Source organism: Galeopterus variegatus, unplaced genomic scaffold (genome assembly GCF_000696425.1).
Source record: "Galeopterus variegatus unplaced genomic scaffold, G_variegatus-3.0.2 Scaffold845, whole genome shotgun sequence".
Lineage (NCBI taxonomy): Eukaryota > Metazoa > Chordata > Mammalia > Dermoptera > Cynocephalidae > Galeopterus > Galeopterus variegatus.
The window spans coordinates 137255-164729 of NW_007726956.1; the positions used below are offsets into that span (position 1 = coordinate 137255).

At 46.5% G+C, this 27475-nt stretch overlaps 1 protein-coding gene across 1 annotated transcript; it reads left to right on the forward strand.

Annotated features, from left to right (window-relative positions):
- Positions 1-11691: 11691 nt before the first annotated feature.
- Positions 11692-19916, forward strand: SYN2 (synapsin II). Its single transcript, XM_008572870.1, has 3 exons — positions 11692-12009; positions 16047-16308; positions 18983-19916. The coding sequence occupies exons 1-3, from the start codon at positions 11748-11750 to the stop codon at positions 19116-19118; spliced, it is 660 nt and encodes a 219-aa protein (XP_008571092.1). The 5' UTR covers positions 11692-11747; the 3' UTR covers positions 19119-19916.
- The last annotated feature ends 7559 nt before the right edge of the window (positions 19917-27475 follow it).

Genomic DNA, 27475 nt, shown 5'->3' on the forward strand with positions numbered 1-27475 from the left:
TCTCTTTCTTTTAGTTTTCCTCTTTCTCTTTTCTTTCTTTTTTGGTCCAAAGTCAAACCCAAAAGACACATGAAAATTAAGGAATTTGGCTTGTCCCTTGCCCTAATCTCTCACTCCTGAATTCAGACTCCTGGCCAGAGAGACCTGGGGGAGGCCTCACCGTTCATCGGCTCTGGTTAGACCAGCCCCGATGCCAGGCCGCTCATTTCTATTGCTTTAGTTTGTTCTTTTCCCCCTCTCCCTTGTTTTTTCTCTTTGATTTAGTTTCTTGGTCTCCTGAAAATCCATGGAAAACACCATCCCATGACATGCTATGCTCTGCTCACTGTCAGCTCCCCGGATGGGGCCCCTCAAGTTGGGGGCGGGGGCTGGGGGTGAGACCTCCGGTGGCAGCCAGCTGGGGCAGTTTGTGCAGGGATGGCCTTCGGGATGCAGAGCTGCCTGAGACCAGTCCAGATCTCATTCAAATCACCAGTTCATACCAGTTTTGGGGCTGTCCCATGCTGGCTGCCAGGGGAAAGGTGACATCCCCTCCCTGACTTCTCAGCCTTGAGGGTTCCTGATCCATTTCCCCCACATTTTGCATGGCATGAGTGGTCTTTTCCCCAACCAGGGATAGTGCCAGTGTCCCCCCAGCTGCTCTGTTGCTCTGACTAACACTGTGTTTCACACTGTCTTCCTTCCCTCATCCCCTCCCCTCTATGCCCCTTGCCTCTCTTGCACAGCTTTTGACAGAGGCTGGTTTCCTTCCCTGTGGAGGGGAGTGAGAGGAGGAGGCGAGGCAGGGGTGGAGTTGGGTAGTGTTGGTTGTCCTTGTCGCCAAGCTCCTCTGTTTGGGTTGGGCTCAGTCCCGGTGCGTGTTGGTGTGGGTGTCTGTATAGATGCAGCTGGTGTGTGTGGTGTGTAGGTGTGACTGTGTGTAAATGTTGGAGTGACATTTAGGGGGTGTTAGTGGGAAACTGTACTGTGTGTTTGTGAGACTGCTGGGAACTCTACATGGGTAGATGCTGGTGTGATCTGGGCGCTGCGTGACTGTGTGGGGTTTTGAGCCTGGCGAGGACTGTATAAATGTGGGCTGTGGGGGCTGGCCCTTCAGTCTAGGTGCTGTGATGGGCAGGAACAGGGAAGGAGCTGGCCCTTTGCTCCTTGCCTCTCCTCACCTTGCCTGGGAGTGTGTGCCTGCAGGCCCTGCTGTGCACAATCCCCTGGGATTCCCTCATGCCTGCCCAGTTCTGGCTCTGCGGCAGCAGCCGGTTAGTCATCGCCTATTAATAATGCAAGGTGATTGATCACCAGGCTGGGGACCCTGTAGATGGACGTGTCTGCTTCTGTGGGGCTGGCATTGCTTGGGGCAGCTGCCTGACCTGTCCAGCCTCCCAGGTCGGCGTGGCTGGCTGGTGAGGAGGGAAGTGTGATAGTGGGTCCCTCAATCTGAGTGGCTCCCCCACCTCTCCAGGGGGCTCTACCTCTGAGGCCATGTCAGGCCTTCTTGACACTTTTGTAGGTCCCTGTTTTCCTGCACCCATATAGACTAGTGCCCACAGCCAACGCTATGCTGAACCTCCCTAATCTAAGACCTCGTGTGGCCACTTCCAGTCATCCTGGTATTCAAATGGAGCCATAGGGTGGTCCCAGAACCACCCTCCAGCAGAGCTGCAGACTCTGTTCTTCCAGCCGCTGCTCCTAGGACTTAGCTACTACCCGCCCCACTCAGGCCAGGCCATTGAGGACCAGTCAGGAGCTGGCCATTTAGATCTTTTTTACAGAGCTTCACTGTATAGCCAACCTGTGACTTTGGGGACAGAAGGGAGGCAAGATCAACCCATGTGGTACTCCCTCAGCACCTGGGTAATACCATCCTAGAATTAGGACCCAACAGACCTTCCTTCCAGTTTCAGTTTGGTTAAAAATTGACCACATGAGGGCCAGTCCGTGGCTTACTTGGGGGAATGTGGTGCTGATGACACCAAGGCCACAGGTTTGGATCCCTATATAGGGATGGCCAGTTATCTCATTTGGGAGAGCGTGGTGCTGACAACACCAAGTCAAGGGTTAAGGTCCCCTTACCGGTCATCTTTAAAAAAAAATTGACCGCATGACCTGGGGCTTCTGAAGCCACTTTCCTCATCTACCAAAATTGGCTGATAATATACCTGCATTGCCTGTTTCATGGGTTCAGTGTGAATGTCAAGCAGGGTAATGGAAGTGAAAGCATTTGCACTCTGTAAAGGGAATTATAATTTTATTAAACTTTATAAAATGTTAATTGATTATCTCAGTGTTTTCAGGTAAGGGATGTTTTGTAAAGAAGTGATTCCTTTCCCAGAGCAAACCCTGGAGAATACAGTTCTCTGGACCCACTGGAGATCCTCTTACCATCCCTTCTTAGGAATCAGTCCCCAAACTGCATGAAACCCCAGAATGCTTCAGGAATTGGGCTGGGGAGGAGGAAGAAAGATGAATGAATTTGTTAAGTTTGTTAAGAAGTGAACAATTCTGTCTGGTTTCAGCCCTGGCAAGGAAAGTATCTGCTGAATTCTGAGTCTCTATAGTCCACACTTTCTTGCGTGAACAACACTGATTGATGAACAGATCCAGCTGCCACTTGGTGGCCTCATAAACCCTCTTAGACCTGCCCTAGGGATCAGTTCTTTCAGACCAAGACTGGAGTCAGAGAACAGGGCACTAGCAGAGACAGGGTTCAATGTGTTGTGATTCCCAAGGCATCCCTCAGACGGGCTCCACTTAGTGTTAAATTTATTTTTACTAACTCATTCATGTGGACTCTTTTCCTGTTATTTGAGCACTTCTCCTTGGGGGAGACGGTGGAAACAGACTAAAAAGATCAACCAGTTGAGAGGTTTGGGTTAGGTGTGGTTAGGCTGATGAACATCTACTTGTAAAAACAAAAATAGTTCTTTGTACATACACTTTACATACAATTAAAATAACTTTCATATATATATATATATATAAAATTATTATTATTTTTGACAGCTGGCTGGTAAGGGGATTTGAACCCCTGACCTTGGTGTTACGAGGATGGGTTCTAAAAATAGTTCTTTGTACATACACTTTACATACAATTAAAATAACTTTCATATATATATATATAAAATTATTATTTTTTTTGACAGCTGGCTGGTAAGGGGATTTGAACCCCTGACCTTGGTGTTACGAGGATGGGTTCTAGCCAACTGAGCTAATTGGCCAACTCTAAATAGCTTTCATATTTTGAATATCATTTAAACTTGATGAGTGCCTGGATTGCAGGCAGCAGGCAGAAGATGTACCCAGTTAACAGATGGGGAAACTGAGGCCCAGAGAAAGTGCCTTGCCTGGGGTTACATGCCAGATATGGAGGAGTTTTGTTTCAGTTTCTCATTTGATGCTCAGAGTAAGCCTGGAAGAAAAAGGAGTGATGGAAGTTATTAAACCCCTTTTTACAGGTGAGAGTCAGAGAGGTCAAGTGAGATTGTTCTGGAAAATGGTGAAGGCTAAATGAGAGCCCAGGATTTCTGACCTGAAGTCTTTCCTCTCTATACCCAAACTTTATCAAATCCAGATCTCAGGATTCACAGTAGGGCTATCACTGCTGTTTAAGTTCACCTTCTTGGTGTGTCTTTCTAACCTGTTTTTCTCATTAGCTTCTTTACCTCATGCATCCTGAAGAAGACCCTTTCTTCTCCGTTGTCTTCATCTCCTACTCCCACCCCACTCAATCCTAAGGGGATGCCAGGACCTTTTCCCTAGACTAGTTGTTCTTAGACCCCTTTGGTTCATGGATCCCTTTGAGAATTTGATGACAGCCATAGACTCTAACAGGAAAAAAAAAAAGCCCATTGATGTAGTTTTGCGTATAATGTCAAGGAGCCTCAGTATCCCTGAAGCCCATCCAGCCCAACCACAAAACAAAAACGCCTGCCCTCAGTCTCATTTTCCCTAGAATAATTCCCCTCCCAAGGAGGTTGGTACCCCTGTGATCGTTACAGGCAATTGGGAAAGGCTTTGGACTATGCCAGAAGGGCACTTCCCCTCTTCCTCAGCCTTTCTTCCTGGGGCACGGTAGGCATGGGGTGCCTGCCCATGTGGAGATATTTATGGCCAGGACCTGGTTTCACATTCTACCCAGCCTGCCTAAGGGGAGGCAAGCAGAGTGGAGCAGAAGATAGGTGGGGCCCAGGTCACAGGCTGCCCCTTGCGGCCACCTGCAGCCAGTCTTCCTGCTCCCGTGGAGTGAATGTAGTGGGGGTTAGGCAGTGGGTTCCTGCTACTTCTGTGCCTCTTCCCCTCTGGACATGACCCTTCCAGGGCAGAAGCTCTGGCTCATTACCTTCGGCCTACTCAGTACCCACTAGGCCTAAGTGGTCTGTGTTGAGTGGGTCAGCGTGGCTTGGGCATAGGCCCTCTGCTGTGTCTTGAGGTCCTAGCCGTGGTCCCTATGATGCTGTTTGAAAAGCAAACAGCCCAGACTTCCTCCCCACTGCCTTCGGTAGGATGTGATGTGTGCACGGGTGGTGTCTGGGGGCTGGTGATTGGTGGCGAATGGGCAGTGCAATGAGCGTGTGGATTTGCCACTGATGAGGAAGGTCAGGGTCTATTGTACTCTCCTTTTTTCTCACAACCCGTGAGTGTCTCTGCCCTAGTGGTCACTCCTCTCTCCTCCTCTGTGGGAAGGAAGCTTCCCCTTTCTGCACCCTCATGGCTCTTCCGCCTCCATCTCTGCTCCTCCTGATCTCCCCTGCCCCGCATGACTTCTCACCTGTGGCTGCCTTTCTCTGGCCTGAACTGCTGGGCCTGGCCCCCCACCCTGCTCCTCTAACCTGCACGTGAACCAGCCTGGGTGGACTGCCACCTTTGTGGTTGCCCTGAGAGTCGGCAGGGGCAACTGGCCTTCTACACATGGACTCTGCAGTGCTTTAGAGAAAATGTTCTCAAGGTGATAGTGACACCTGGTGGCCAGTGATGGCCAAAGCTAACCAGCCTGGGTGGACTGCCACCTTTGTGGTTGCCCTGAGAGTCGGCAGGGGCAACTGGCCCTCTACACATGGACTCTGCAGTGCTTTAGAGAAAATGTTCTCAAGGTGATAGTGACACCTGGTGGCCAGTGATGGCCAAAGCTGGAGGCTATGTATCTACAGAGGCTTCTTTCAGTACCCCCTGCTCTCCGCCCCTCCGCCCCCAACAAACACACATTTGCTGACCCTTGGGGGTGTGTTGTCTGGAATCTGAGCTGGGCCTTGCATCCTGGGCCTCTGGAGAGATATGGGCTGCTCCTCAGACTCCCAGGAACCAGGGAGAAAACCTCAGGTGGACAAAGCTTTCAGGTCATGCCAGTAGAGATGGCATCCTGGTCCTTTCCTTCAGATGGCTCATCTTTTTTCATTTCCCATTACACTGTTTCTACTCTTTATTTTCCTATAAAATCTTCCAGACCCAAAAGGCTGAATTGCTAAGGCGGGAATTTTAGATACTGATGGGATGAGGTGGGGACTGCTTTCTTCCGTGCCCCTCAATTATGCCATGGAGCTGGCTTTCTATCTGGCTTGTGGTTAGGCCCCTGAGGAGTGATGCTAAGACTCAGCCTTTGAAGCATTAAGGCACATTTCGTGTCCAGGATGAAGATGAGCCTCTTCCTCTACCCTGAGCCGATCTGACCACACCTGGAATGTTGTTTGCGGTCCGAGCATTGCAGTATAACAAGTACAAACTCAAATTCTAACTGGAATGCACTCAGAGGAGAAAGGCCAGGAGGTTGAGGCATTTGGCAAATCTATTCTATCAGTAAAAGTTAAAGGAACTGCTGTTGAATAGCAACCATCTCAAGGAACCCATGACTTAATATCTTCAGCTCTCTGGTGCTGTCATGAGAGAGAACCGGTTCCAAAAGGTAAACCCTCTGGAAGACTGATTTTGACCCAGTGTAAGGAGTTAATGGATCTAACACTGAGAGAGGAAGTGGCTGCTCTGGGAAGTGGCATGTGCCTGCCCCATCATTGCTCATGTTCAAGTAGGGGCAGGATGTGTTTCTTGTCAGGGATGTAGTAAAAGGGTGGGCCAGGGGCTCAGGCTATTGGAGGTCACTTTGAAAGTCTCCTTTCAGACTTGAGATGCTGTAATCTAGGTGTGTGCGGCCATGAGATCTGGGAAAGGCTGGGGTGAGAGCTGAAGACTGAAGGACTGAGGCCAAGTAACCTCTGGCATCTGGTGGAACATTCTGCCAATCCTTTTTTACTGGCTTTCTGGTCTAAAGAGATTCCACCCAGGTCTTTCCAGCCATGAAAGCTCTAAAAGATGAGATCTCTTGAGTGCAAGGAGACCACAACTGAGAAAGGGATTCTCCACCCCGAGAAGTGGAATCTACAGGGCTGTGCAGTTAGGGAGGGGACGCAATAGTCCCTCAGATCTCAAACATGGGCCTAAGAGGGCTTCACTTGAGCTTAGCAGAGGTAAATTTAGGACAAATGAAAGGCCTTCCTGCTTCCCACAGCAGGACTGGCTTTAGGGAATGTGTTCCCCAGTGAGTATAAGCTGAGAATGTGAGGAGATTTGGGGAAGGTTCAGATAAAGCCACTAGTGACTAGATCCCTTAACAGACTATTAAGAGAAACTGACTATTTTGGGACTGTCTTAACTTGTCAGGGACATCTTTAATCACTTGAAGCTGACATTCTGACTTTGGGTGACCGGACCTTCGATGCCCCCCCAGGACTGGTGGACTGCACCCATGGGACATTTCTTATGTTCTTAGGTTATGAGAGGGCCCCAGTCTGGGAGATGAGTTCTGCCCACAGCGTGGCAGTTCCCCTCAGGAAGGAAGGAGAAGCAGCTCATCCTCAGGCACCTTTTATAATCTTTCAGAGGAAAGAAGGTGGGCACTGGCGACTGCAGGGGTGGGCCGAGAAGATCTCAAAGTGCCTGAAGACACGCTGTCCCCTTTGCTGTGATTAAACCTACAACCTCCCGACCACACTCCTTCCTGCTGCCTCATTCTCCCTGGGGTCCTAGACTGGGGGAGCAGGGCCTGGGGGAGCTGATCAGAATAGTTCTGTGGCGTGTCCGGCCAGGAGCTTGGCCTGGCTTCTTTCCTGGGGCCAGACCCTGGGACCCTTTCCCAATTTCCTGTCTCATATATGCTGAGCAAGCACAGGCCTTCCTCCTTGGTGGGGGCAGTTGGTCTCAGGCCAACAACTCTCAAGAGTTGAGTCACTCAATGCCTTTCCTTCCTCAGCTAGGAGCTCCTCTCTCCCAGCTTGCCTACTGAAAGCCACAGGGTAGCAAATTAAAGGTGCTTTTGACAAAAACCCACAAACCCTCTTCCACAGGCTTGGTTTCTCTCCCAGGCCAGTGATTTCCTTTCCAGGCACCTCAAGAGCTAATATTTACTGTTTCTGAACTGACTTTTCTGCAACTACAGGGACTTTGCTGGAACTGACTTTGATATACAGAGGGCATGGTATAGCCCAGCCCAGAATCCCACCCCCTCCCCCCACAAAACTACTATGAACCAGGTGACAGGAAGCCACCCAACAATATCTTCTCCACTGATGCATGAAACTCTGACATTTAGAGCTTCTTCCCTTTGGATTGATATTTATTATCACTCAAGTAATAGTAGTGGTACTCATTTACATCATTACTTTGCCTAGCACTTTACAGTTTACAAAGCACATTCATTGTTTTAAACCTCATAACCCTTATGTGAGATGGTTTGGGCTGGTGATTCTGTCTTGCCAATTGTTTCACATATTGGCAGAGAATGCAAATGACTTTCCCAAGTTCACACAGCTGCTAAGCAGGAGACCTGGATCTTCTGGTTCCTAGTTCAGGGAGTTCTCCACAGTCCTGTGACCATGCCCTTTTGATGCTCCCAGCAGAGCACAAGGGAAGGTACGAATGGAGAGAACTGAGCATTTGTGACCCTGGGAAACCCTTAGCCTCCTCCCTTGACAACCAAATGCTGGACCTACCAGTCTGGGGGCTGGCCACAAGGGAAGGTACGAATGGAGAGAACTGAGCATTTGTGACCCTGGGAAACCCTTAGCCTCTTCCCTTGACAACCAAATGCTGGACCTACCAGTCTGGGGGCTGGGGGGATGGGGTGTCTGAGGTTCACCAGCTTTCTCCTCTCTCCCTGGCTTCTCTGAACATGAAGGCCCAGTGGATTCAGCATAGCAGGATATCAGCCCAATTAGCTTTGATGGAGGGCAGCCGCATACTCTTATTACCATGTCCCTCAAAGCCTGTTGCCTGCAGGACACCTCTGCTCAGGCCCAGTAGCCCTGGGGTCTTGCTGGGTTTGAGACTCTGAAGCTAAGAAGGGCTTGTCTCACATCTCAGAAAAGTGAATGAAAAACTTCATGGAATCCCAGAGCCAGAAGTGCCCGTAGAAGTCATCTGCCTGAAACTACACGAACCCCTCTATGGCGGCATCTCTGATCAGAGTTTGTTCAGGTCAAGCTTAAAAACTTCATGGAATCCCAGAGCCAGAAGTGCCCGTAGAAGTCATCTGCCTGAAACTACACGAGCCCCTCTATGGCGGCATCTCTGATCAGAGTTTGTTCAGGTCAAGCTTAAACACCTCTTATGCCAGGAGGCTCACTACCACCCAAGCCAGCCCTTGACATTATTCAGATTTACATCTCACTAATTCTGGTCTTCTACTAAGCCCTGGGTGATTCTGCAGTAACCTCATTTAATCCTTACAATCTGCCCATTTGGGAAATTGAGACTCAGAGATTAAGTAATTTGCACAAAGTCACGTGAGGAAAGATATCATTTCCAGACTTCTCACCATCCTATCTGCTCCATGTACCCATTTTATTCTGCCAGCACCTCCCTTAACAGAGGTGCCTAGAATTGGTTGCCCTGGGCTCTCATGAGGCCACCAGCCACATCAGATTTTTGGCAGCAGTATTACACACTGACACCTTCTGAGCCTGTTGTCATTTCATAAGCACAGGGTCATTTCGGGTTTTTTCCCTTATGCTGCTATAAGGCCATTTATTCCCCTTTCTTTTTGTGTGCAGCTGGGCATAAGCACTGGTCTTCACATTCTTACCTGTTTGAGTCAGTCCAACTTCCTGAGGGAAACTCTGCCGCTCAGTCTGGCCACGAATTCCTGCTGTGAGCTGGCTACGGGCCAGACTTTGGCAGTGACGCCAGAGTGGCCAGACTTCTGTGGAATTCTGTATCCCAAGAGGCTCCTGGTGGCTGGAGTCAGATCCCATGGTAGCCAAACCCCTCAGGGAATAGGCCCTCAGCCCTAGCAGACAGTAGGCTTGTGGGCGGAGCCAAAGTATCTCAGTTTGGCAAGGGACAGTCCTTAGGGACTCTCCTCCCTGCCTCCCATAGCCCCTGAGAAGTCTTCAGTCCACAACCTCCGTGGAGCTGGGGACAGAAGAAACTTCCTAGGCGCCATCAAGGGTGTCCAAGGCACATTCCCAGGCTCCAGCCCAAAGGACTGCTTCTGAGACCTCTTCCTCTGAAGCTTTGGGAAGGGCACTTTGGGCTGTTTGTCCTTGGGTGTCTCACATGTATATTTCTGTGGCTGAGAAGAGCCAGGGCCAGCCTGCACGGTATGTTCACCCCTATGAGCTCATCCTGTGAGTGTCTAGAGTTCTACTATTAAAGCTTAATATATGGGATTTTTAAAGTTTTTCCTGAAATCATATGTTCACAGGGTTGGAAGGAGCCTTAGCATTCATCTAATCTATCTCATATTTAGTGAAGGAAAATTCTCTACAATTATCTTTGTCAGGTAATTCTCTAGTGTATGCATGAACACATCCACCTCTCAAGACAGCCTATCCCACTGTTTTTACAATAGAAATTTCTTCCTATAAGTGCAAGTCTGCCTTTCTGGAGCTTTTGCCCCTGGCCCTGCCTGGCTCTCTCTCCTGCTACTTGGTCTTCCATAACCTGCTCTGAAAATACCAGTTTTCTAGGAGGAGAACATTGTAAGCTTTTCTTGACCAACATCTGAGGCAATTTGCTGGCAGCCATCAGTGGTGCCTGGGGTGAGGCCCTGGGGGAGGGCACTGGCAAGAGCCAGGCTAGTGGCTCCACAGACTCTGTGACTCTTGCTGTCTTTCACCTGAACATCCATCTCAGGCAGTGAGAGGTTGTGACATTGATGTTGTGGCCTGAACTACAGAATAAACAGTAAGGGGTCAGGCCTGGTAGGAGCAGGTGTATTTAGGACAAAAAGGAGACTAGAAAGGTCGATTCCCACCATGCGGAAGCAATTACGGATGCTGATCAAATAATACTCACCTCATAGAGCTATTATGAGTTAAAGGGAGATGTGTATCCAAGTGTCCACTGTGTTACCTGTCACACAGGAAGCAGCAAGGGCTAGCTCTAAGTTATTTAGAGAAGTTAAGTGACACAACTAGGGAAAGGGTTTAGGAGGATAACAGGTGGTCGTGGAGAAGACAGGTTCGAGGAGAAGCAATGGATGAATTAGGAGACTATGCTAGTCCAAGCAAGAAATGGTTCAGGCCTGGCCACAGCTGGCCCAGAGAAGAAGGTAAATCTTAGATCCCAAGAGGGAAAAATTGAGGAGTCCTGAGGTCTGACTGAATGGAGTGGTCTCCAGCAGGCTTACTGGGTGTGGGTACTGCAGTGCTAGGCTCAGACCAAGGCTCACAGACCCCATGAATATGCATGGAAGAATGGAAAGGAAGGGTTAGAGCTCTTGCTGGGATTTGTGAGTGGTTGGGGGTTACAGAAATATGGGCAATCTCTGAGGTGGGGGGACCAATTACTATCCCAGATCCTCTTAGTAGAACAGCTTGATACTGGGAAGGGTAACACTTCAACTTTCCTGGTAGTGGAGGTAAAAATAGGCCATCATAAGCAGGAGAGGAGAGAGATGGCCAGAATGGGAGGCCCAGGGGAAAGGGGGAACAGGAGGAGGAGCAGGGCTAGGGGCATGTTACAGGGGGGGAGGGTGGGGCGGAGGGGAGAGTGCTGAAAGAGGAAGTGGGAAAATGCTGAAGACATACTTAGCTCACTTCTCAGCCTTGCCTCGGGAGCCCCCTCTTCGACATTACCATCAGCACACCTGGCAGGCTTTTTTAGGCTTTATAGAGCATTTCCCTTGTGCTGAACTTGAGCTCCAAATGCTTGTTGTCTTTAATACAAATGTTAGAAAAACAAAGTCACATGTGCCTTTGATCCTGTCAGGGCATAATCCGAATCACAGCTGGGAGGAGAGGAAGCATGGGAGTGGAGCCATGTTGTTGGGTAAAATGTAATTATGCTGTTTCAGAGGGAAAAACAACTTGGCCTTGAGTACTTTTTGCAAACATTAACGCCTTATTTCTTTCCTCTGGGTAAGGAGGGTTCTGGGAACAAATGACTGCCCCTCCTTCAAGGCCCTCCCTGTGGGAGCTCCTGCCCACCCCCGAGAGTGGCTCTGACCCCCTGAGTCAGCCTCAGGACTGATCCCACATTGCAGTCAACTCCAGATGAGAAGTGAGCCAAGTCTAGTCACCTGGTCCAGCACCCGCCCTCCTTCCCTGGGAGCCACCTACAGCCCAATCCAATCTTTGGAGTTTGGTGTTGATCCTCCCTTTCCTTTTGGAAGCCGGGCCTGTAAGTACAAGTGGGAGCTGGACATCAAGCAGGCACCAGAGAAGAAGCCAGCTGGTGTTAGAAGACTCAAAGCTACTAAAAAGAACAAGTCTAAAAGGGAGTGGAAGGGAAAAGGGGTTGAGGGGTCTCAGGCATTATGTGTCAGAATGATCGCAAGCCCTAAACTGTCCACACTGTGTCCCGGCAAAAAGCTAGGGCTGAGGATCCTTTCGAGGGGTTTCTGCAGTAGCAGAAGCCTCTGGCCAGATCCCACTAGATTGCACTGCAGCTTTGCCACAGAGACAGCCTTTCTCTTTGGAATTCTCTTGGCGTTTTGGTTTTATCTCTTTTGCATTTTTGTCTTCCAGAGTGGAACACTTAAGGATCCAGACTCGAGCAAGACCCCGCCTCAGCGGCCACCCCCCCAAGGTTGTTTACAGTATATTCTCGACTGTAATGGCATTGCAGTAGGGCCAAAACAAGTCCAAGCTTCTTAAAGTGATTGGTAGTTAATTTTTCAAAGGGGAAGTTTTAAGCCAAAAACAAACAAAACAAAAAGAAAGAAAAAGAAAAGAAAGGGGAGCAGGGAGGGGTGCAGCAGCCCCCCTTGGTGCTGCTGCTGCGCTCTTTCCATGCTGGCTGGACTGTGTTTTTCCTATGCAGTGTCAGCTCCTCTGTCTGGTGGTTTACCTGTTCCTGTTCGTGCTTGTAATGCTCACTTCTGTTTTCTCTGTATAACTTGTGATTCCAGGGCTGTTTGTCAACAGTGTACAAAAGAATTGTGCCTCTCCCGTGTCCAGTGTGACTCTATCTTCTGGGTGGTTTGATAGTATTTTTTAAAGTATTACATAATGTGGGTGAAATAAGAGTAGGAGGGTGGACAGGAGAGAAACAGAAACCACAAAAATAAAACCCAATTCCTCTCCTTCTCCCCCTAGGCTCTGCTTAACACCCCCACCCCCCACTTTACCTCCATGAGTGTGCTTGGGATCTTCAATGAACTGTGCTTTTTGCTTACTTTCTGCATGACTAGGGTAAATAGGTAGAACTTTAAGAGATTTTCAAGATCTAATTTCCATAGCTTCATCCGTTGAATTTGAAGGCATCCACCTTTTTTCTCCATTTGCTAAAATTTGGTGCAGTTTAAGTTTATGTGAATAGGCTGGCTGTGCCTGTAGAGCTCTTGTGTTTTTAGTGATGACATGAAATACAGAGAACAAGCTGTTTCCAGGAATGTGTTCTGTGTTTCACATCCTCGTGTACCCTTCGTTTTTATTAACTAATTAGATATGAGATTAAACAAGCAAATAAAACCAGGGCCGCTGATGTGCAATATCATAGTGAACCTGTGAGTATTTCCTGTGTGTTGATCTCAGTCCCTCTAAGTTGTTTCCTCCTTGTTGCTGTTCCTGAATCAGCCATATGTGTGCTTCTATGGAGCCGAAGCTGCTTTGTATTCCCCAAAGCTTGACCTATGTACAGAGATGATTCTTTAGTGATGTTGGAAATAGAATGCAGGGAGCTACTGAAAGTCTGGGAAGGATTTGACCCTTCTGTTCTTAGCCTCTCTTGAGGCATCATAACTTGAGACCAAATAATAATGTCCCATGTCACTCAAGTGGGTACACTGCCTACAGAACTCTGAGGCTGCCTCCTGCTTTAGTCCTCAGCTGTTAGTCCAGAGAACAAGGAGCTTTATCTTTCCTGGCAAGAGCTTGTGTGTGTTTTGGACAGAGGCTCCACAGCCATTGCTCTTGAAGAACCTTCTCTGGAGAGTTTGTCCTCTGTCCTCCGAGGGGCAGCACCTGGGCAGATGGTGAGACATTTAATTAAACCAGGCCTCGGGTTCGGTGCCTCATCTTGCCATCTCCTGGTGAGGCTGGGAAAAGGCACCACGTGGCCTCCTCCAATACCATGGCCGTGGGAGTTCACGCCAGCAGTTTGTCTTTAGAAGAAGTGCTTCTGGCTCTACTCTGACATTCCCTCCCACCTCTGCCCTGACATGTCACCGTTCTGGACTACCAGATCTGAGGAGTAGCCAGTGTTGGTAGTAATGTGAGTTAGGTGTCAAGGGCACATGCCCTGGTTTCTCCCTTGGTTACTGGCAAATTCCAAGGCCACGGAGAAAGGCACTGAGTGTGAATGTTCTCGTCTGTGATCCCTCCCTTAGATGATGACAGTAGTCAGTCTGTTGTAAATATATACATATATGTATATATGCACTTCCAGGTGGGTTGCATAAGAATCAGGTCCTTAAATACCTCCCAATCTGATGAAATGATAGAAAGAAATAAAGTAACATTTCCTAGAATGGAGGAATACATTTTATTTATTTATTTATCTATTTTTGTCCAAGTGGTGAGCTGATGATGGTGTTGCTTCTCTGCATGTTATCAGTGTGTACATCCAGGTGCTTTTCGTGTGACATTTGTGAGACACGATACAGAGTTGCCATTTGAATTCAGTCAGGCCACAGGGTGGTGTTAGCCAAGGCCTCTCAGGTGGTGGAGAAGCTGATCAGGGCTCCCACTGCCAAATGCAAGCAGATAGCATAACCTGACTGTCCTGTGCCCTCAGGCAGCATGCTAAAGGACAACTCTGTGGCCTGGGGGACATCTGTGTCCCAGTATAGGATTGCTGTTCAGGTGTTTTGTACCCATTTCTTTTCTGATGTTGTCCCCTTTTTTTGTACTGATCCAGCTGGGAGAACCTCAGCCAATGCTGGAAGTGTGAAGTACCTCTCTTTTGTGACTCTCTTGTACAGCTTATTGTGCAATAAAGGAAAAGTTATATCTGTCTTCAGTGTTAAGTTGTAAAGTTTCTGGCTATTCAAGTATCTTTGTGCAAGTGGGAAAGCACTCAGGTTTCTGGTACAAGAGGCCAAGCTATCAACCTGCATTCCTTTACAAGAAAATGCTAATACAAATGATGACAAACTTTGGAAAAGGCATGAAATGATTAACACGAAATAATCTGCTAATCCATCCTCTCCAGTAGTTACTTGATTTGAACTTGGAACTTTTTAAATATGCAGAATTCTATTTATGTATGTATGTATTTATGTGTAACTAAACCTGGTATTAATTGGTTGCCAATGATAAAGGGGAGCCCATGCCCTGTAGTGGGGAAACGGGCTGACAGTCATGGCTGCACAGTGGCACAGACATACAGTTCTGCCTCTCCAGAGGACACAGGTGTTCTGGTGTTTCTAGAAAACTAAATGATAACACAACTCGTAGCTGCTGTTGAGTCTCTGTAAGCCACCCTTTCCAGCAGACCCATGGATGTGGACTCTCGGACTAAGGCTGAGAAATTGGATCTCTCAGGCCAATTGTGCATCATTTGCACTAGTCACAGTATGTGCTGGGGGGGGGGGGTCGTTTGATTTCTGAGAGTAGGGACAGCCCCTCAGCAAAATCTGAGCAATCTGGTACCATAGTTACTGCCTATAAGCCCCCAGAGGAAGGAGAGCATTTTTTCTCTCCACGCCACCAGATGATTTTGTGTCTCATGCTAGAGAAGGGTATACAGGTCCTTTTAAGGGGGGCCCTTCTTTGCCAGATGGTACCCACAACATCCCCAGGGGAGAACGGGGTTTGGATGTCTAGAGGATTTCACCACAAATGCCTGAGAGGTACATCACGCTGGAGCCGCTGAGGAGAGTACTGAGGGGCAAAAGAGCGCCTGGAAGGAAAGGATTTATCCTGATGGTGAGCATGAGCTTAATGCTAAGAGAAAGCCCTGCTGGGGCACGAGTGGCCATCAGACACATGCAGATTCAGAGCAAGACAAAGGGCAGCTCCATAAAAACAATGCCAGTCAGTGATCGTTGATGATAATTGTAAAGCATGGGATACCTTCTGAAGAACTTTCCTGTTCATTATCATCTTTGAAACACTACCATCTTAAAAGATAACTAAGACTAGGAATTACTTTTTTAAATTTTACGTTTGGAAAAACGAAGGCCTGGAGGAGTTAGGTCATGTGCTCAGGGAGTCACTGATAGACTATTTCTTGGGTGTCCTGACTCCTGTCCAGTGCTCTTCCCACTGCCTCCTACTGCGTCAGCTGTGTAGAATCTGGGACTTCCTAGCAAATCCTGGAGCAGAGTGGCCTGCACCTGAGCAACCTGTACGGAATGGAAAGGGGGTGTCTCTGTAGGCCTACCAGGGTCCTTCTGTTGGAGAGTGCACCTTGGATTGGGGCCTGCTCATCCCCTGGTTTCTTCCCTGTCCTGACCTGCTGCAGCTGAGTTGCGTGTCTCTGAGAAGCAAATAGTGAGGAAGGATGAGGGTAACCAGGGACTCTCTTCGGAGGCCTTTGGAGCCCTTCAGAGCCTCCGTGGCTTCTTGTAATAGAGATTATCCTTTTGGTAATTAACTAACCACACCCTTTGAGATGTAGATTCTAATAAGGAAACCCTTTGATACAGTTAAATTATGAAGTTTTTCTTGTACTGAACCTAGGGGGCACTGGGCAACCCCAAGGAATGCAGCCCCCAGGCAAGGTGCTGCCTCCACGCCGGCTCCCCCCTGGACCATCACTGCCACCTTCTTCCTCTTCCTCCTCCTCCTCTTCTTCCTCCTCCTCCTCCTCCTCCTCGGCTCCTCCACGGCTGGGCGGCCCTACCACCCACGGAGACGCACCCTCCAGCAGCAGCTCCCTGGCCGAGGCCCAGCCACCTCCAGCTGCTCCACCACAGAAGCCCCAGCCTCACCCACAGCTCAAGTAAGAGACTGCTCAGCAGCTCCTCCCTCCCTCCCTCTGCCCTCCTCAGGGCCTGGGGCTCCAGAGATGCTAGGAAGCACCTCCAGTCAGGCCGCCTCCTAAAGATATTATGTGGTGGGGTTTCGGGGGCTTTTTTTGTTTTGTTTTTTGTTTTGTGTTGTGTGGGGTTTTTTTGGTGAGGGGGGTGGTGGGGTTGACTGGGGAGGGGAGGGAAACGGAAGTGGAAGTCCAAGGTTTAGCTAGAAGCTCAACCCCCCTTCCTTCCTGCGGAATGGCACCACGGCAGAGTGACAGTCCCATCTCTAGTCTTGCACTAGCTTAGGGGGTTTTTTGGTTTTTTTTTTTTTTTAACCTCATCTCCCACTCTTTTTTCCATTTCTTTTCTCTCTGTCTCTCCCCTTCTAAAAGTTAAAAATAAATAAATAAAACCTTTCCTGCCTCTGACTCACAGCTCAGCATGTGCAATCAGCAAGGCTGCCCAAAAGGAAAAGGGGAAGTAGTTAAATCCATTTCAACTTGTTACCTTCAGCTCTGTCTTCAGGTCATCAGTCTCTGGTGTGGGCAGCCAAGGAGCTCCGGACAGAGACCTCAGGAACTCCGTCCTCTTGGGTTCCCTCATTCCCAGCAGTCATTCTAGTACTTTTTTTTTTTTTTGGCAGTTGGCCAGTATGGGGAACCAAACCCTTAGACCTTGGTGTTATAAAGCCATACTCTAACCAACTGAGCTAACCGGCCAGCTCCACCAGCAGTCCTTCTAGAAGCCCCCACCACACTGTCCTGCTGCACAGGAAAGTACTGAGGACTCCTGAAAAATAGCAGAGCTGTCGTCAGAGGGGCAGCACCTAGGTGTGGATGGTGGTCAGTTCCACCCTCTCTCCCAGAATGAGAAATGCCTCTGACTGCCTCCAATGTCCCCCAGCAGACTTCTGTCCTTGCCATCAGCAGAGACCGCTGTAGCGTTAGGGGGATGGGAGTGACCCACCCATGCTTCTGAGAGTGAGGGGATGGACAATCAATTAATCTTCAGGGAAGGAGAAAGGGGAGCTATAGAATTCTGGCATTCAAATGAGCCACTTGGAGATCATCTAGTCATTGCACAGATGAGAAAACTTTGCTCAGAGAGATTTGATTGGTTTTTTTTTTCAAAGCAACTCCTGTAGTTGTGGCAAAGCCAGGGTTGGGGCTCGGGTGTCCAGATGGTCACTTCCTCTGGGTCTCCAGTCCTCTGTGATGGGGGGTTTATCACCGACTCCTACTCCCCAGCTCTGGCCAGTGGCACCTCTCATTGCTTACCTGCCCCAACCCAGTTTTCTGCATGGTGACTTTTCATTTCTCCTCCCTTCTTATTAGCTGACTGTAGCCCCAGTCTGAGGGCAGATCTTTCGGCCATCACTGCCTCTGGGCTGAAGCTGTTGAATAGAGCCAGTCTCTGATGACAAGCTAGAGTCTTGTACCCAGTGCCCTCTGCCTTTGCGTGCAGAGGAGTCCCCCCTCCAGCGGCCAGCGAGTTGGGGCTCATCCCCAGCCCTAATGAAAGGCGGGGCATCATCCATTCAGTCACTGCACAAGGGAGTTTCCTGGGCTGTGTCCAGTGTTCAGAGGAGGGCTGGGAGGTCCAGGACACCAGGAGAAGAGTTCTGGAGCCAGAAACCAGCAGGAAGGAGACCCAATGGGAGTCAAGAAAGACACAGGTCAGGCCAGTAGAGAAGCTGGATCTCGTGTCTGCTCCCGAGGGCCAGCTGGCCTCCCACCCATCTCTTGCCTTCACAGTTTTTCTTTCTTAATCACCAGTCTCTGAAGGAAAAAATAGGTCCCTAGAATGTGTGTGATATGGGTTTTTTTTTCATTAGAAAACTGCCTAATAACCACGTATAGGCACATACTTATCTCTTTTGCCCCTAGACACCCCGATCCCCACAGACCTCATATGAGGTTTCCTCTGAGGAAGGCTGCAAAGTGACTACATCCTCTTAAGAACAGGGGAGTGGAGGCATCAGAGCCTTGGGCAAAGCTGAAAGGTTCTTTCAGAACTAGAGAAAAGAACAGAATAGAAAGAGCCGAAAGGGCCTAGAGATCATCATTTTACCAAATATCTTCATGTCCCAGATGAGAAGCCGAGTCCCAGAGAGGTATGTGGCTTGCCCTAGGTCAGGAGCGAGTGAGCGGCAGAGCCAAGACTCTGAGCCAGGTCTTCTGATGCTTGGTCCACCACTTGACAACTGATGGAAAAGAGAGCACAAGAGTCCACAGGCCCTGGCTGCTCCCTTTCATCAGGGGAGAGGCTGTCAGATTCCTAGATTAGTACTTACCAGGATGCAAATTCCTCTTATTTAATGCTAAAATGCCCAAGGTTAGCCCTTGGGCATTTTAGCATTAAATAAGAGAAACAGCCTTTTAGTCTTCCCTTTTTTATCTTTTCCTTCTCTCTTTTTTCCCCTTCTCCCTTGTTCTCTCATGGCTCCATCCTTTTCTGTTTTAGCAGCACTAAAGGTGAGGACACAGTGGAGGGGACTCCCTGTGTCCCACAGCATGGCCACTTGTGGCTTCTTCCTCTGTCACCCTGGTCTCCCTGGGGTGGGACTGGGGGTTCCAGCTGTGTATCCTCATGTCGCCATCCTTCCCTGCCTCGTGGGAACATCACCCTCTCACATTCTCTCTGGTTTTTATCTTCAAGCAAGTCGCAGTCCCTGACAAATGCCTTCAGCTTCTCTGAGTCCTCCTTCTTCCGGTCTTCAACCAGTGAAGATGAAGCCAAAGCGGAGACCATCCGGAGCTTGAGGAAGTCCTTTGCCAGCCTCTTTTCAGATTAGCTCTTCAGAATCACAGGGGCATCCAGCCCAACCAGGAAAGGCATCTAAGACATTCACCAACAACAGTTAGCCACGCTTGGTGGTGATGTCCCATGACCTTGACGTGCGTGGCCCCTTCCTCTGCTCCGTTGTGCTAAGTGATGTTGTGTAACCCAGAAAGGACAATGTGACAGTCTCAGGGCAGGTGTCTACCTAGAGAGGGGCACCTGACATCAGAGAGGAAAGAGCTGCTTCCCCGTAGTCGTGAGAGCTTCCTTCTGAGGTCATCGTACACTGTGAGTTTAGTGGCCTTATTGTAACGGCGCCATCATGTCTTATTCTTCCCTGTGAAACCAGGAATTCTTTAGTTGAAGACTCCTTGCAGCCTAACCCAGCTCAGATGCAGTACTAAGCATGCCCCCCACCTTTAGGCAGTGTGATGTATTTGGGAAGAATATACTTAACTGAAAGTACGCTTGGCTGTAAGTTTTAGGAACTTTTCCAAACCTGGACCCCTTGTCATACCTGTTTTACTGTTGAGAGTATACCCACCCAGCCCACGAGATCCCTAAACTGTCGTGGTAGTAAAGACTGTGAGTCTGCTGATACTGGAGTGAACAAGGGTCTGCAGTTTCCTCTTTCTTCCCCTATGAGAGTGGTTCTCCTATGTGAGCTGCAGTGACCTGGAAACTCGGAAGCCACACTGTAGAGGTGTCACAATATGCATGCCACTATAACAGCAGTATGCCAAGTTCTGTGTTCATCCCCTAATAAATGTTAAGACCTTTGGTGTAATAAAAGCAGCAGCGTTAAACAGCATCTGATTCAACCATGAGGTCTCCCCTCGGCCACCCTCTAGGCTGAGAGAATGTACATGAGACGTGCGTGTGTGTTTGCAAGCACAAAGAATGAAAAGTCTAGGAGGGTGGAGATGCTTGTGTCATTGTGTGTGAGTGTGATTGTACGTGTGCATCTGTGTTTGCAAGTGGTTGAGAATGTGTCTATACTTTACATGCCTCTTATCTGGGCCTCCTGGCACCTCCCCAGTGACTGTCTCCTCCAGGACAGCTGGCCTTCCTTCACCAACTCAGCATTTCCACCTATTTACTGAATCTGTAGCCTTTTGAATAAATAGCACCCTTGCTTCCGTAGCAGCCAAGGTGTAAACCCACTTCTTTGGTCTATCATCAAGCTCCTAACCTAAAGCCCAATGGTAGTGCCAACAAGGCTGGATTGACCCACTCTGATGAAAGGGGTCCCTTACGCCCAGCCCAGGCATTGTGAAGAGGCTTGCAATTGAGGGTGGGCTCTGAGGGATTTCACTCTTGACTTCTTCGTGACTCCCTGATACTCAAGAGTATGTCCCCAGAGACCACAAATGCTGTGAAGATAAATACCACATCTGTACTGATAAAAAGAAATCAATATGTTAACATTTTATGTAAATAATTTCCCATACATAATACGCATTCTACTAACAACAAGATAACACTCTTCCAAATGCCACTGTCTTCCTAGATCTGGAGAGATCAGAGAATGAATTTCTCTGGTACCAGGGTCTCCTTTCTAACTCATTCATCCCATGTTTTCAGGGTGCAAGGATTGAGAACTCTACCCTCTGCTTACACTTGAAAACCCAGAAGAGGAACTCCCATTGGGTGACACCTGGGGGGTGGTAGCCCTCCTCCCACATGACACATGACTAGGCAAGAAAGCAGCCAAACAAAAGAGGGGGTGGGGAATAACTAAGCTAAAGGCAATTGATCCTTAGGGTTCCTTCTGTTTCCAGCTGATGGGGAGGCAAAGCTTCCTTCTACCCTCTTATGTTCTGTGGCTGGGCCTGAGAATTAAACTAACATAAAACAGATTAACAGAACAAAAACATACACATTTTATTTAATGTTTTTATGTATACACAGAAGTCTTAATAAGGAAAACAAAGACCCAAAGAAACTGTTAAACCCAAAACTTATATACCATTTTAAACAAAGAATCATCAATTGTAACAATGTGACAAGACAAAAGGGTCTGAGCAAGAGTTGGTAAATTATGGGAAAGTGACTAGGAAATATGTGAGGGAAACTAATGGAAGAGAAGGGTTACAAGTTTTAGTAAGGTTTTTTGTACGGATTAATCTTGGTGGAAACCCTGGAGATAAGAACATTCTCTTCTTCATGGTGCAGGAGGACATCTTTCACATGAGAAGTTGTAGGTCCTGCTTCAGGCAGAACGGGGAGGTCAGAGAACCCTTCCTGCATCCATTGCCTTCTGCTCAAAATAATCAATGTGCCAAAGTGACATATTTTGAAGTGCCATGCTCTGAACCCCTTCACAACCAAGAGTCTACCCCTTGTGGTTGCTTCTCACTCTCATTCCAAATGTATTTTAACAGAATGCATTCATTTAGTCAAAAAGCATTTTTCAAGCACTTCGGATAAGCATAAACATTATGATGCATTCAAAGGAATATTTACTAACACTTCCATAGTACATATTGGTTCCAGTGACTAGTTAATATATATCAACTTATTTACTCCTTACAACAAGCCTATATGATAGGTACTATTATTAGTTTACAAATGAGAAATGGAGGTACATCAAGGTTCAACAACTTGCTCAACGTCACCAAGCTGGTCAAGTGGAGCTGGGGTTTGTACCCAAGCAGTGCATCAGCAGAACTCACAGCCTTAACTACTTTGCCCTATGTTATTCAATCTAGCAGAGGCAGTAAGATAAGGTTTTATTTACTTAATGTGGTCACAAAATAAGAGGTGTACTCCAAAATTCTTTGCACCCACATCCACGACTTTTTTTCACTTTTTCTCTATCCCTGAGCTCCAGAGAAAGAAGGGATGGGAGAAGGTTAGGGAACTTGTTACTAGTGTTGACCCCCTGTCCTAAAACCATGAGTAACATACACAACGTATCTTATTCTGATCAAATATAATTCTCGTTCTTAAAAAATTACTCATTCTTCCACATGTGATGTCAGACCAAAAGCCACAAGTGGCTTATTTAGAAAATGAGTCAGCCTGGAACTGCTGGGGTAACAAAAAGGAGAGGCATTTACCATAGGTCATGTAGCACCCCAGTCCAAAGGACACAGATTGTCTCCAGCCCTTAGTAATGGGGCGAGACTGGGGGTGGGGGAGTTCCATTCAGAAACAGTCCTCTTGGCACTTAATGAAGATGGCTCCAGGGACTGGGAAATTGGCTGTTCATGGTAATCGATAAATATTCAATGAATACTGTGATAAAAAATGATGTAAAGCTGGGATCCCCAAAATGGTGGTCACAGTCCTCTGTAGATCTTGAAGCCTTTGGTCTACAGGCTGGTTGTAACCACCGTGCAACTATCTCAGCAGTTTAGGGGGCTCCCCTACCCACATCTTCACCCCAGATTAATAGAGAAAGCAAGCCTCATCCTTGCCTCATGGAACTCACCATCTCCTTGGGTCAAGATGAATTAATTCTGATCATTATTTATTTGTTCACATCTCTTTACTGTGTACTTAACTAAGCTCAATAAATTTTGTGGGATGAATATAAAAATGAGTTACGCAAGGATTCTGCCCTTACGAAATTTACAGCCCAGTAGGGGAGATAAGCAAATATGAGTGTAAAGAAGAAAGTGTAATGTTGTGAGACAAATGCAGCCAAAATGTTAGTCTGGTTTATTTGTTCACATCTCTTTACTGTGTACTTAACTAAGCTCAATAAATTTTGTGGGATGAACATAAAAATGAGTTACGCAAGGATTCTGCCCTTACGAAATTTACAGCCCAGTAGGGGAGATAAGTAAATATGAGTGTAAAGAAGAAAGTGTAATGTTGTGAGACAAATGCAGCCAAAATGTTAGTCTGGAAAAAAAAATTAAGCTTAATAGGTATTGCTTGAGGATATGGGAAAGGGAACTCTTACACATTGCTAGTGGGGGTACATGTTGGTACTACCACTTAGGGGAACAATTTGGCAACATCTAATACACAAACTGTATGATTCAGCCATTCTATCTTTGGACACTCACTCTAGAGAATCTGTTGCAAGTAAAAGAGTATTGGTCACAGTACTGTTTGTAAAAAAAATGGGGAAATTAAAACATATATTGTGGTTTATTCATAAATTGGAATACAGGTAGTATTTAAAAATATATGAGTAATTCAGATGAGACATGGAGAGAGAATGAGTAGGCTGAGCCAGGCAAGTGGACAGTGGACAACGAACAGCAGGGGTGGCTGCAGTGGGACGCTCTTCCCGCTCTGGGTGGTCAGCAAAGGCTGCACAATGGGGACATGCCAGCTGGGGATACGGGTGGAGGCACAGAAAACAGTCACTGAATTGTACAGCTGGAAATTGCATCTAGCTCTGTCCCCTTGTTTTACAGATGAGGAAATCAAGGCCCAGGCAACTTAGGAGTTAGTTAAGGTCACAAAGGGAGTCAGTAATAGAAGCAAATGGGTCTCAGTCCTAGGCGTCTTATGGGCCATTTGGGAAATTGTCCTTCGTGAAGTAAATGAAATGGTTTTCATTTCCAGGGAGGGAGAGGCTTATGGGAGCATTTCACAGAGTCCAGGAGGAACTGGTAAGAGACAGTGCTTGGCAGTGGAAAGAACCTGGATTTTGGAATCAAATTTGAGTTTAAATCCTGGCTCGGCTAATTATTAGCTAATTGAATTTAATTATAAGCTGTTTAGCTTTTCTCTGTCTCCATTTTCTCATCTATAAAATGAGAACAATACTGCCTTTCCAAGGAAACAATTCTTGTTTTAAGAATTAAATGAGCTAATAAAGTCTGCTCCTAAAGTGCCTGGCATGTGAAAGGATCACAAGAAATGCTCCCTGTCTCCTAGACAGAACAGCAGTGTAAGCCCCAACCCCTCCCCAGGAGCAGCCAAACGAATGCCAATCACACCTTTCTTCAGCTCTTGCAACCTAGTGGGGCCTCCAGGGCAATTTCAGCCCATATGTTGCCTTTTCCTAGGGCTGTGGCTCTTTTAAGTTGAATTGGCTAAATTGAGTTGAGAGTGGACACCTGGGGAAGCAAATGCTACTGCCAAGACATCCCACTAGCAATGCACACACACACATACAGACACACATACACAAAACCACTGTAGCTATAGAAGTGACAACACAAACCCCATGTGACTATCATAAACTCATTTTTAAACACTCATACCATACCATCACTTCTACAGTGGTGTGGTTTCCTTCAACTAAACATTTATTCCAACAAGGCTGCTGCTTATGCTCAGAAAATAATTATCCTCAGATCTGTAACATTATTTTAATTTCTATAACTCTTGGAAGATGAGTTCTTTACCTGTGATTCCAGTGATTTGCATGTAAACTGTTGGTGTGTATTCTGTGTATTGTGCATTTGGCAGATCCTCCAAAACAAACAAAAAGCAAACCAACAAAAAAACCATTGCTTTAGGGAGTGAATTTTGGTATTTAAAAAAAAAAAAAAAAAACTTAAAATTCTTTTGAGTCAAGTCTAATGATTAAGCTTGATAATATGTAAGGTCTAAAACACAATGTGATGATAAATTAATGAGATAATGTTGTGTGGCTTATAAACTGGCTTGGAAGAAAATTAATCTGAGAAAAGGAGTCTCAGATTCAGGTATGTTTGAGTAATTTCTCTTTGAAATAAATGCCTAGCCCCATCAAGGTTCTCAATTTTGAAAGAGAGAAGACACATTCCAACAGGCAAATTCTGCTTTGTCAAAAATAAACAATTGTATTACTGTATAATTTGCAGGTTATAGGCTTCATCCAGAATGCTTTTCTCCCCAAATAATCATCATCACTAACTCTTACATTTATATAGAATTTTACAGTTTATATAGCATCTTGCAGTTTAAAGGTACATTACAGTTTGCAAAGCACTGATTCATCTATTATTTTGTTTGATTCTCACAATAGCCTCATGAGGCTATCCCTCAATAGAGGTGACTTTTGAGTGTCTAAGCTTTGGGCTCACACTTGAATGGTAACTTCCCCCCTATAAATCTCCTTGGACTTTCAGCCTGTTAATTGTAAACATGGAAAAATAATGCAACTAGTCATTCCCTCTGATTTACCCTTTAACGCCCTACGACTCTGAGAACGTGCTTTCTATTTCACTTGGGTATTGATATAGTCACACACACACACACACACACACACACACACACACACACATTTGTGCTCGTCCACTGGTCTATATTTTCAGGACTCTTCTTCTCCTGTTTCATGGGCCCCACTCCCCTGCCTGCCACCTTTATCAGGGAGATAACCTGAGAGAGAGAGGAGGAGAGAACACCAGAGAGCTGTCACAGGGACCCAACCCCACACGTAAATGAATGCTCCCCAGGGAACACTGCTCCTCTGGTCATTTTCAGCCTCTTCCATATCCCACACACATCTCTTCTGATAGGAATCTCCACCCTTCAACTAACTCCTCCAGGTAGTTCACAGCAGAAAGCCATAGCCACTCCAGTGGATCAGGTTAAGTTCAGTGACTGCCTAACAAACCCTAGATCCAGTTCCTAGAGAAGGGAGATTAGCTCTATCCGATTACTGCTGGAACGGCACAGGTTTGGACTTCTTGGATCCACTCTGCAGCTTACTGGTAATGATAGAATATTGCAAGACTGGGCCCAGAGGGGCTCCAGAGATGACTCAGCAAATCCTGATCTACATAGTATATATCCTGAAGATCTCAAGTCAATTCTGAGAACTGAGTAGCTTGGGGAGTGGACTGGAATGAATTCAGGCTGCTCATTTGTCTTTTGGAGTTTTGCTGGTCTGACATACTGTAACTCTTGGGATCCAAAGACACTTTTGGTGTAAATATTTAAGACCAAAGCAGTGGATTGTTCAATCTATTTCAATATATTAGTGGAAAGAGAAGGCCAGCAGATTATTTCTTCTTAAGGACTATTCCTTTATTCTGTCTCCATAGCTATTGTTCTGGATTACTTTATTTATTCATACCTCTTATTGTGATAGCCGCCTAACTGGGCTTCCTGGCTTCAGAAATGGAAATAAGAGTCTTAAAAAAAAACCAACCGTTTTGTTGTTGTTGTTCTGTTTTGTTTTGTTTTATGTTCCTCTGTAACATGGGATACTTTCATAAGCCTGGACACATTCTTCCTGTGTCCGATTAAATTCCAAATACCTTTTCACTGGGTTCAACTTTCAGATCATCTAAATGGACTTCCCATAAGAGACGCAATCACACTGTGGAAGGTCTTTCTTTACCTTTATGGTAACCAGCCAAAAAAACAAAGATTTTTGTTCTATCAAGATAATTTCCTGTGTTGTCTTCATTAGGCTTTTTTATTGCTTGGGAAAACTGAGTTTTGAAAGGGTTAAGATTTTTACTCTGTATAACTTTCCATATTGCTCTTAAAGCCTTTGATTATCACTCTGGTTCAATAAATAACTACTACTTCCCAGTGACCCCTGATCCTGTTTTGATCAAGTGTTTTTAACCTTTTGGCCTCTTTGGCAGGCTACCCCAATATCAAAATTCTAAATTAAGTCTTTGGGATTATTTATTTGGGCCCATGGAGAGCCTCAAATGATGTACCTCTCATCATGTAGACATATTAAAAGATTAGGCTTATGTGGTAAATTGTATAGAAAGTATTGTCAAATGATAAATGATACTGTATCTTTTTTCAGTTACATTTATGGATATGTTGATATGAATGACACAAAATTATATAAAATTATTGAAAATAAAATGTCATCGGTCATAGTTTCAGTTGTTACATTAAATCTTCTTTAAAGTTACATTTGTATGAATGTGCTATTGATATAAGTTTTTTAGAAAATATGAAATGTATAAGTCTGATGTTCCTGATGTGATGCTATCAGTCATGATTCTGGTTGTTATCTTAAAATGCTGCATGTGATAGAAATAACCATGGTACCTGGTCAATTGCTGATTATAATGAGTTTTCACTAGATTTTAACTATGGCTATTCTAAATCTCTGTTATACACAGTTTTGGTTTTTTTCTAAAGGTATCAGCAATCAAATTCATGAAAAATACTCCAACAAGTACTCTTAAATACATGTTTAATAACTTATTAATAACAAAATACAAAATTTCCATAACTCTAATAAAAAAAACTCATTGGTTCATGAAATTGCTTCAAGATTAAGCAGAACAAAAAGTAATGACATAAGATTGTATAACTAATAAAGATAATGTTTTGTGGCTTTTATTTAAAATATTGTTGGTTCTTGGGCCGAGCCCGTGGCGCACTCGGGAGAGTGCGGCGCTGGGAGTGCAGCGTCGCTCCCGCCGCGGGTTTGGATCCTATATAGGGACGACCGGTGCGCTCACAGCGCTCACTGGCTGAGCGCGGTGTGGCCGGTCT

Bases quoted from the DNA above. Each gene is read 5' to 3' on its own strand.
- SYN2 (XM_008572870.1), top strand. From the start codon at position 11,748: ATGATCGCAAGCCCTAAACTGTCCACACTGTGTCCCGGCAAAAAGCTA. The intron at 12,010-16,046 runs GTTGTTTACAGT...TACTGAACCTAG, and splicing joins TCAGCGGCCACCCCCCCAAG to GGGGCACTGGGCAACCCCAA. The intron at 16,309-18,982 runs GTAAGAGACTGC...TTTATCTTCAAG, and splicing joins CAGCCTCACCCACAGCTCAA to CAAGTCGCAGTCCCTGACAA.